General features: G+C 36.7%; 1 protein-coding gene across 3 annotated transcripts; it reads left to right on the forward strand.

Annotated features, from left to right (window-relative positions):
- Positions 1-2,593: 2,593 nt before the first annotated feature.
- Positions 2,594-8,681, forward strand: LOC103704754 (protein FAR1-RELATED SEQUENCE 5-like). Of its 3 annotated transcripts, XM_017842213.5 has the most exons (8): positions 2,643-2,988; positions 3,067-3,270; positions 3,347-3,421; positions 3,802-6,069; positions 6,156-6,298; positions 7,853-7,961; positions 8,316-8,367; positions 8,467-8,681. In XM_017842213.5, exons 4-7 carry the CDS (start codon positions 3,840-3,842, stop codon positions 8,345-8,347), a joined length of 2,514 nt encoding a protein of 837 aa, XP_017697702.4. In that variant the 5' UTR covers positions 2,643-2,988; positions 3,067-3,270; positions 3,347-3,421; positions 3,802-3,839; the 3' UTR covers positions 8,348-8,367; positions 8,467-8,681. The 3 variants fall into 3 exon arrangements, with proteins under 3 accessions (XP_008786389.4, XP_008786391.4, XP_017697702.4); XM_008788167.5 differs by lacking the exon at positions 3,347-3,421 and having other exon boundaries at positions 2,594-2,988; XM_008788169.5 differs by lacking the exons at positions 3,067-3,270; positions 3,347-3,421 and having other exon boundaries at positions 2,635-2,988.
- The last annotated feature ends 2,435 nt before the right edge of the window (positions 8,682-11,116 follow it).

Raw genomic sequence — 11,116 nt, forward strand, 5'->3', positions numbered from 1 at the left:
AATAAGCAATGAATTGTTATTTTAGAAGAGTACTAGAGTCATTTTATTATTTTCAAATAAGGCCCTATTTGTGAAACAAGAATAATTTTTAGCATAATTAACCCTATTTTATTTTGTGTTTATTCCAAATAGTCTGAATGAGATTTATCTTAATACCGTCATAATCAACAAATAGTTAACAATGTGGATGTTTTAAACTTCTTGCTTAACATATTTGTCTAAAAACATGATTAAGGAGTAGTATAATTACTAATGTATATCAGCAAAATCTTTGCATTTGAGATTTATATACCATACAACAACTTATGTTCGTCTGATAGTATTGCAATCGTGTTATGTAAATAAGTTTATATATTTATTGCAAGTTAGAGGGTAACTAGTTAAGTTGGTAAAATTATTGGGGTTGGATATTAGGACCTAGATTTGATCTCGTGTTTGTACTCTTTTTGGCCAAGTTTCTTTTGCCACAATGACTGTTAGTTGCCCTAAAGTACTACAATATCGATGTGTAAACTCAAAAAAAAAAATCAATTACTATTTTTCCAATTGAAAATATTTTTTGATTTCTAAATTATTATATATTTTAGTGAACACTTCAAATGATGAATGATAGCGTTTATTCCCATTTATAATAGTTGTTGAATAATTATTATTATTTAAATATGTTTAATTGGTGTATATGATATAGTAGACCTTCTTCAAAATTGTTATAATTGGTGTTACAGCATTATAGTGTCTAATATTTTAAATCATATATAAAAGTAAATTCGATCCCCTTCCATTGTATGAAAGTTTATAGACATGGCTTGAATATGGATATAACACAAAAGTCAAATTTTTAACTATATTAAATGTCCATATTGTATAAGTGTACACTATAACCTGAATAAATCCATAATATCTCAAAAACTTAGTTCAAACATTTATGTTTGACATATTTATCTCATGCCTCGGCTCAACCAAAAAAATAAAAGAAAATTAAAAGGCATGTAAATGCTATTAGGGAAAAATTGTATATTGCATATGAGAAAATAGTTACTGATAAAGGCTTAAATCACTTGCATGTTTTAGCCTTGAACAAATTATTACTAATAAAGTACCAATTCATCTACCAATCAAATGCAAAAGCACTTGACTTGCAATAGATTTTGTTGAGCGATAAAAATCAATCATCTACATCATTGCTATAACAAAAACTCGTAATTATCAAATTGCCACATATCTCTCTTTTCACTGATTTTTTCCTTTCATATTTATGTGCATCATGCATCCCCTATTGTAGCCTTGTGTACAGCTAAGTCTAATGTTCACTAGGACACAAAATTGTTTATATCACTTATGAAAAACCTCTTTGAGTTGGTCCCATCTAACACAATCCATCTAATTGCACATGACCCAATTTGACCATACATGTATGATTTCAAACCCTTTGTCATTTTTTTTTATATAGGATTTCACAAGCCGGTTGAGTAAGTATCTATATCCTTACTACAAATTTGCATGCATGCATACTGATTTATATGAACAATACTTTCAATAAATCGAAAGCTCATTTTCCACTATATAATGAAGTCCATAAGCTCTAGCCCCAATAATAGAATAAGTGGATAACTATACTTAAATACAAGCTAGTTTTTCTTTTCTTTTCATTTTGGTGATTTGAGTATAAGCTAGTTCAGGTTGATACCATGCACTAAGAGTTAATTAGACTCTAGGTATTTTTATCCAATCAAATTCTTAATTTTTAAAGTTGGAGCAAACAACATCAATACCCTTCTTGTATAGATTCTTTTTGCCTATATGGCTAAACTTAAAAAGTTTGTTGTTTATAAAGAAAAAGTTTGCCCAAAAAAGATTAGCTCTATGGCCAATACTATATTTATTTTTTTTTTGTTATCCTATGCTTTTAATTTTTACCAAGCAAATCTAGCACTTGTTCGGATGATCTAGCAGGTTCAGACTGAATTTTTTATTGAATCTGCATAATTAAGCATGACACATATTAATCCAACACTCCGAGCTCGAATCCCATGGGATGGAGAGCACGAGAAAAATCTTTGTGGATTCTTATTATTTCTACCAACAGACCCACAAGCTGGGACTCATGCAACATTACAAATTGGGCGGCGTAAAAGGTCGACTCCTTCGGAAATACTCACGACAAAGAAGAAAAAGAATAAATATGTTGCCACCCCAACTCAATGGAGTATAGCTAATTTCAAGTTCTCTCATGTATATGCGGTGGACTCATTTTATACAACTATTAAATTCAGTAATTATCACAATGACGGTTTAGATGTACACTTAGTTAAATTTCTGAGCAACACCGGGCTTTCCTTGGTTAAATTTTGTGAGCATTAGCAGGGCTTTAGCTATGTCTGAGCTCAACAAAATCCACCCATAAAGATAAACAGGTTGTGGGGAGAGGAAATGTAGGCGGCCGCAGCTTAAACAGCGTCCAAAGAAGGAATGAAGGGTGTGGATTAATCCGCAGGCACCTGCGGTCGCATTTGGTCGAGAGGCCAGGCGCCTAACTGCGATAGCCGCATGTTATCGAACCCGTGAAACTAGCGTGCCCAGCTGTCACACGAACGAGCCCCCTTTTTTTGTCTTTTGCTTTCCCCAGCACGTGGCGGGATCGCGTCAAAGCGCGATGAGCGAAAAATTCAGGAACTCCCATCCCGTTCCTTCTCCCGTTGCGAACTGGGTCCTCACCGTTCTCCCATCACCACCCGTTTTCCCCTTCCTCTCCTCGCCGCCTCCCCGCCGATCCTCCGCTAGGAACGCCGGTAAACGCCACCCTCTCCGCCGCATCTAGGGCGCTGCTGGACGGCGGAGGCGATCGCAGGCGCCTGCGGTGGCAGCGGCGGTCGCCGTTTTCCACTTCCCCTTCCCGGCCTTGGCATCCGCGTTTTTCTAATCGACTTCTCTGCTCCCGCGCTCCACCCTTCGATTCCGCGAGGCCGACTTTCTTCTTTGCGTTCGGAGGTGAGAAAAATCTAAGATTTTATTTGAAGATCTTCAGTCTCTTCTCGAAATAATATTTCCCCGCCGATCCTCCTCTAGGAACGGCAGAAAACTACACCCTCTCCGCCGCATCCAGGGCGCTGCTGGCGGCGGAGGCGATCGCAGGCGGCTGCGGTCGCAGCGGCGGTCGCCGTTCCCCACTTTGTCTCCCGGCCTTGGCATTCGCGTTTTCTAATCGACTTCTCTGCTCCCGCGCTCCAACGTTCGCTTCCGCGAGGCCGACTTTCTTCTTTGCGTTCGGAGGTGAGTAAAATCTAAGAGATTATTTTAAGGTCTCCAGTCTCTTCTCGAAATAATATTTTTCTCCCCCGATCCTCAGGAACTGAAATACTATAATTCTTGGATGCGAGCGTCGTTTACCGGCCTAGAAAAATGAAGTTAAAACACCCAAAAAGTCTGGTTTTTAATTATTTTCTGGAAGTTTTGCGACTATGATTGCTTGTATTAAGCATTCCTTTTTATTTTTTTTTATTTTTTTAACGCATTGGGAGAATGGGAGTGGTAGTGTTTTAACTGTAGCCTTTCTTTTATTTCAGTTACTTAGGATTTTTTTGAAATTTAGTCTTTGTCATGACCTCTGTGTTGAAAATAATGCATTTTGACAAATGAAGCAAGTTATTGCTTGGTAAAGTACGGAATGATAGTTGAAAAATTCAACCTTTCTGAATTATTGCCATGTTCTCATTGTAATTTCGGGTAGCAACATCTTGTAAATTATTCTATCTGTTCTCCATTTATGCTTTATCTTTTAATCCTCAGTTGTTTATTGTACAGAGAGGCTGGCTTTGACATAATTGGGTTGCTTTTGAAGCATGGATAATACAGAGCAGGCTGGCGATGCTGGAGAAGCAAAAGACACTGAAAATGAGCATCGCAGAGACGTTGGTGGAAAGGTTGATGATCAGAATCAAGTGGAAAATGCTGATGCCCCACATGATGGGAATGGAAAGGAAAAGGAGCAGTCGCCAAATGACATTCCGAAAGAGGATTTCGAGCCAAAAGTTGGAATGTTGTTCGACAGTGATGAGCAAGCGTATCAGTTCTACAATGAATATGCAAGGAGAATTGGCTTCAGTATAAGAAAGCAGAATATGACTCGAAGCAAATCCGGGGAGATTAAATTAAGAAGATTTGTTTGTTACAAGGAAGGTTATTATAAAGGTAGTCCATTTGATAAGGATGCAAAGTTTTTACGGACAGATGTGAGAACTGGTTGCAATGCTCACATAGGCATTAAACGCTTAAAAAATGGTAAATTTTGTGTGCATCGATTCCAGCCAGAGCACAATCATAAACTTGCATCATCAAAGAAGGTGCATTTATTAAGATCACAAAGGGAGTGGAACGACTCCCAAAGATCACGAGCACATGCAACGACAGCAGGGGTAAATTCTAAATCAACATCCGACTTACTTTTCAATACTAGTGAAGGCCATAAGATGCTTCCTTGTACTCCCAGTGGTTTCCAAAATTATTTGCATGGGCTTCGTCAACATGAAATGAAGTTGGGTGATGCTGGAGCAATAACACACTACTTACAAAAGAAGGCTGCCGAGGATCAACAGTTTTACTCCGCCATACAACTTGATATGAAAGATCAAATAACAAATGTATTCTGGACAGATGCTAGATCGAAGATCGACTATGAACACTTTGGTGATGTAGTATGTTTTGACACATCCTATAAGATAAATGATTATGGTAGACCATTTGCACAGTTCACAGGGGTGAACAATCATAAGCAAATTGTCATTTTTGGTGCAGCATTATTGTATGATGATACTATGGAAACTTTCAGATGGTTATTCACAGCTTTTCAAGAGGCAATGAATGGACAAGCTCCACGGGTAATCTTAACAGATGAAGATGCAGCATTCATAAAAGCCATACAAGAAGTCTGGCCAAACACAACATATCGTCTGTGTGTGTGGCTTGTGTACCAAAATGCAGTTAAGAATCTAAATCATGTTTTCCAATCCTCCCCAAGTTTTGAAACTGACTTCAGCAGATGTGTTTATGACTGTGAGTATGAAGATGAGTTCATATCAGCATGGCAAAAAATGTTAGAAGAATACAATCTCACAGAAAATGCATGGTTGTCCAAAATGTATGAAGACAGGAAAAAATGGGCAGTGGTGTATGGAAGGGAAATATTTTGTGCTGACATGAAAAGTACCCAGAGAACTGAACACATAAATGGTGTCATAAAAACATGCTTAAATCCTGACAAGGACCTTCTCTCTTTTTTCAAGCGCTATGAGAGGCTAGTTGAGGATCGGCATTACAATGAGTTAGAAGCTGACTTTCATGCTATTCAGTCAACCCCTGAGGTGCCTCTTTCACGGTTGTTGAAGCAAGCAGCATCCATTTATACACCTAAGATCTATGAGATGTTTATGAAGGAGTTCCAGCTGTATGTGGATTGTGTCATAAAAAATTGTGGAGATGAAGGGACAGCTTCTGTATATGAGGTTACCAATGTGGAGAAACAAAGGACAACCTATGTTAGGTATGACCTATCAAATGACACAGTTTCGTGTAGTTGCAAGAAGTTTGAATTTGTTGGTATACTCTGTTCACATGCACTGAAAGTTCTTGACCATAAGAATATCAAGGAAATTCCAGAAAAGTACATCCTGAAGAGGTGGAGGAAGGATGTGAAGGTTGGGTTATCAATAAACTATTATGATGGTTCATCTGAAATTGATCCTACAGTTGCTATTGCTAGCCGATATACCTCTCTAGGACATGTTTATGGGCAGATTATGGCAAAGGGCTCAAAGTGCCAAGAAGCATATGCTGTTGCCATAGAGGAAGCTGAAAAACTTATGAAAAAATTGGATCTTGCTTTGCAGAATAGAGCTCATGATACGCTATCATCAGAGTCATCTGATGATCAAGTTGAGAATATCATTGTGGGAAACAAAGAAATTAGAACGTTTGTGAATCAGAAGGCAACTAGCTTTAAGAAGGATAAAGAACGCCGTCGTTGTAGGGTTAGAAGTGCACTAGACAGGAGTACAGAGAAGAAAGCAAGAAAAGGTTTGTGAAATTCTTACGTGTGCGTGCATGCATGGTACTAGATACTAGCCATTTTTTTAAAAATTATTTATGTTGATTGGTTACAGGTCTGTCTACTGATGCAGCAGTTGCATCTGGAACTGGTGCACCGATAACAATTGACTCCCAGTTGGCAGCCTCTAGCAATCAGTATCAACAATGGCCTCCTGCTAGATACTTATCACTGCAATTTCCTACAATGGGTGGTCAGGTAGCAATTTAGTAATGTGCACACATATTGGTGTACCAAGTGTTTTTCAAGTGCCAAATAAAGACCTTGAAAGTGGACATAATTGTTTAGATCAAATAGAAATTAGATGGTGATACAGTAGATGTCTGATCATATATTTAACATCTTTTTTATTCGTCTGAAGAATAATTTTAAGTATGTAACTGGAAGGCACCATGGAGAGTAATTCTATGCCAATCAATTATAGTTGTTTTAAGGCATGTAAAGCCTTTATTATGAACAGAAATATAGATAATGATTTAAATTTACCAAATTAGTGATTCTTACAATGAATATAGTTGTTTTGAGCAAACATTTCATTGCTTTCTTATACCTAGACAGTTTGGACTACTGACCTTTCAAAATACAATGAATAATTGAAATTATACTCTACTGTTAAGATGAATGTTGTTTTCTGGAAGATGAGTACAGGCATTAAAACCTTAGTTTAGAACAATAATTATGCGAACAAGCTTCATCAATGAATGTCATATAATGATGCGGCTATAACAGTCTCTGAAAATAGAAAACAGCTGCAACTCATGCCCATGTATATGTTCATAGCATCATGAAGGTATGGCAAAATCATCAGGACTGTCACTATGACTTTTATAGTTCTGCTGATTTGAAACAAAAGTAAAACCTAATCCCAAGATGATAAAATCTGACATGTAAATTCGCAAGTAGGAATCAGAAATTAAGCCTTTGATGCTTTTGCTGAGAGGGGATCATTCATGGCTGATGACCTTTAGAAAGGACTAGTGCTATTGCCTTCAGGGCTGTAGAGTCCATTCCATGGAAGAACAGACTAAAAGCTTCATGACAGGGAGGATGGGATGAGTCCTGACAATGACAGATGAAGAAACCAGAATATTTTGTACATTTTGGCAATTTTTTTCTGTGGATTAGACAGGGCTTATGTGTGCTCAAACTCCAAAATTTATATGGTTGAGGTTGATTGAAGTATAAGTTTGGTCACCTATTGAATAGAGAAGTGATTGCATTGATATAAATTAATTTCTAAAAATGTGTAGATATTGAAAAGTGAATAGTTTCTGAATATTGTTGGTATGGTAAATGTGTTATTTCTTACTGGCTAATAGTTCAAATATGTATCACTCTGATCTTTTGGACTCCATGCATGCTCCACCATGTCTGTGCACCTATCAAGATCTCATGGCATACTAACGTTCAGTCAGATTTTTAATCACTTTATAGTTTTTCTTGTGGGTTAGTTACAAGGGGCCAGGGAACCAAGGTCATGTATTGAATATTTATTTAGGCTTACATCTTTGTTCCCACTTCGAACCCGTGTGCTCTGCAATCTCCATATTGCATGCACCACACTTCTTGGTAAAGGCATTTGAAGTCCCCTCGAGATTCAGACCATGAACCTCTTTCAAGGGGAGAGAAGGCTGTTAACTGCTGGTGATGGTCCAGTTGGCTTTTAATTACTCTATACCTTGCTAAATAAGAATAAGCCTTTAATCTATATATCATTTATTGGACATTAATGTTCGCATTTTGCTTTTGCAGGAACCATTGGTTTCGAGTTCACCACAACCACCATTTTGCATTACTAATCAAGCATATCAGAACGAGTCTGCTTGTATTATGTACTCCCAATCACAGGTCCTTCAGAGCAGTGAGTATTATATAGTATAGAGTATAGACTATAGTCCTTACTCTGTTTTTATGTTATAGTCCTATTCTCAGTTTTGGCAAATGGGATTCATGGAGCCAATGCCAAATTGTTGGGATAAGGCTGGATGGTTATGACATAGTTCTGTAGTTCCGTTTATATAGGTGAAGCTTCTGGAAAGCATGCAGAGTCCTCTTACCATATTTATATATGCATTGTTTTTTGGATTAACAAATGCCAATTAAACAACAGCTTTTCTACTCACACAGTATATTCACCAACATAAGTACACAACTGAGATATTAATGCTTTTCAAAGTTTCTATCTGATCTTAAAATTCTGCTTTTTGATATACAGATGAAAACAGTGAGAAATATGCATGCCTATAATTAGGAGTTATATATTGGTGGTAAGACATTTCTTCCCCTTAGAAAAATTAGTTCTTTTTGTCATGCCACTGCTTCCACTTGTCTAATCCTTGGAAATGAACATTTCTTTTCTTTCTCAGGGCATATATCAGGCAGCTAAGGATTACTGAAAGCAAAGAATCTCTACATAAAAAACAAAGCGAAGAATCTCCGAAACATGGATTGATGTTATGTATGGGAGAATGACTCACCTGCAGATATGATACTGTTCTGTAAATTACTTAACTCAATTGTCCAGAAACATTTCTCTGTTTTTGATAAATAAAACTTTTGACTCTCTTCTATTTCTCGCCAACTTGTGTACTTGGTTATTGGATACAAATGTTCCAGCCAACTTGTTTGGCACATGCATTCTCTGTGTTTGTACAGGATTATGAGTCGTGCTCGATGTAATATCTATTGTAGATGAGAGATGCCTAATGTACAAGTTAACTTATTAACTTATTGTGGGTTGAGGGTGTTCTCTATTGCTTTGCATTTTTGCTGCTTAGGATTTTAGTCTTCATCTGATGGCAAAACTAAATATTGTTTTGAGCAAGAGAACGATCTGCAGTTGTTTGGGGCACTACCTATTTTCAGTGCTCATGAAGGTTGCCAAAATGTTTTGGGACTATTTGATGAGTACAAGTCAGAAATCTGTGAATCTATTGAGTGGATTGCAGTTTGCAATGTTTGTTGAGGTAGGTGTATATAAATGATTGAGGTACTTCAACTGCCTAAAACTCACCATTAATGGCCTCCAAAGTTACATCTGGAACATATATGATGAAATACGCGCTCTTGCATCTTAATGTCCATTTATAAGGTAAAAAAACTCATTCTCTTTGTAAATAACAGAAAATAAATAATTCTGCGGTAGGTTTCATTTGTTATATGTTTACTCTTGAAGAAAAATATTGTGGGATAACTGACCATATTCTGCCCTCTCCCATGGGTGTCATCTTTTTGATCCTCTCTACTTTTTTCTCTTTCTTTCCCCTCTAATTTTAAACCAAAAAGGCTAGCAGAGCAGTACAACTGTTCTAACTTCACATAGAGATAGCATAGGGAGTGCAGAGTATGCCATTTGCAAGAATATACTAGTACTATGCATGTTTGTCACATGTTAAACAGTTTATCTGATCAGATGTATTGATGTTTAAAGCTTGATTACTTAGTCATGGTGGGACTTAAGCATCATGATCTTATAAATTCTCCATAGATCTTGAGAGTGATGAAAGTTCATGGTGTTTGAAGGAGATAATTCCATCGATCGCAGTTAAATAATAAACACCGAGTGTCTCATACAAAATTCCAATATTGTCATGTAGACCTCATTTTTCATTGGTTAAATAGAAGAGTTAGGGTCTCAAGAGAACTTATTAGCATGGACCTTAAATTACTTATTTTTGTGAATGGATGACTAACAAGTGAAGCAAATGCTCTCTCCACAAATATACGTTATCTTTGGGCAAATTACACCAGACCTGATAAAGTGCCAGTGATTTTCTAAGATCTAAATCCAACACCAGAAGTCCTAGATGCAGGTTTTAGGACATGGAGGATATGGATCGGGTTTTCCGGAATATAAATCTCCCCGTCACCCATAAACCAGAATTACTAATGTGCAAAGAAAACTTATTCTTTCAAAGTTACAGAATGCAAACCTAATTTATTCACAATGCTGAAAGAAAATTTATCTTAAGTATTCAATTAATGTAAGACCTCCTTCGATCATTCTTCTCCATCGAGATATCTCTTTAACTGGAGGTAAGCCTGTAAGGGAAGCCAGCAACCAGACCTTTTTTTTATGGGGTGTCTGACCTTGGTTACCCTTTTAACACATGATTTAGCACCCAAATGAAAACAAAAAAAAAAAAACTCACATCACACTTCTTAATCTATATTTTTAACAATAATAATTTGGAACGAACAAAAAATAAATATTTTGTCAATCCAATCTTACTTTCATATACTTGTGATTTAGATCTCTCCCCATTTGTTCAAAACAAGGTTTGAAATTTTGCCGGAACAGAGAGTATGAATGATACTCTTTATAGTTCCAGCAATTTTTTGGCACTGATACACATTATTTGGGTAGCCTTTTACCATGTATAAACGGCGCCATACCATTCTGGCAAACAACCACTACGAGATCCGGCACCAGTATTTAAAACCTCGATACAAAGCCATTAGTTTGTATAATTAATTTAAACAATCTATATATCCTTTTAATAAACAACTGATTAATTCAAAAGCATTACTCGATGTTTTTTTCAAAAGAAGTGTCAGAAACTTGTTGCAAAACTAGAAGCTGCACTTTGTGGTGCTATCAGATGAAAACAAATCACATCTGAACCGAGTCTCCAAAATATGTTGCTGTAGTTATTTAAGCAGAACTCTTGCGAAGGATTGCCTTCATCATTTCCACTAAACAAGTATCTTCATCTCATGAGCAAAATAACATTTTACCTATGAAAGACAATCCAAATGGATTAAAAGAAGCAGGGAGACAAAATAAGCAAGATCCCATGATTACAAAGTGCTAGAGTTCTGATTTCTAAGTGCTGCTTTTCCTTCCATTTTTTGATGAACAGTATATATTATTAAAACAGCAAAATCTTGAACTTATTCTGACAGTCCTTTTTTTTTGCGCTTTACAAAAGGCAAATCCAACAAATACATCATCAGAAGAAGTATCTTGCCCTTCAACTCCCTCTAAAGATAATATGCAAAGCCGATGGCCTCTCA

Source organism: Phoenix dactylifera, chromosome 4 (genome assembly GCF_051530095.1).
Source record: "Phoenix dactylifera cultivar Ajwa chromosome 4, Ajwa_hap1_PhDact_Kaust_v1.1, whole genome shotgun sequence".
Taxonomy (NCBI): Eukaryota; Viridiplantae; Streptophyta; class Magnoliopsida; order Arecales; family Arecaceae; genus Phoenix; species Phoenix dactylifera.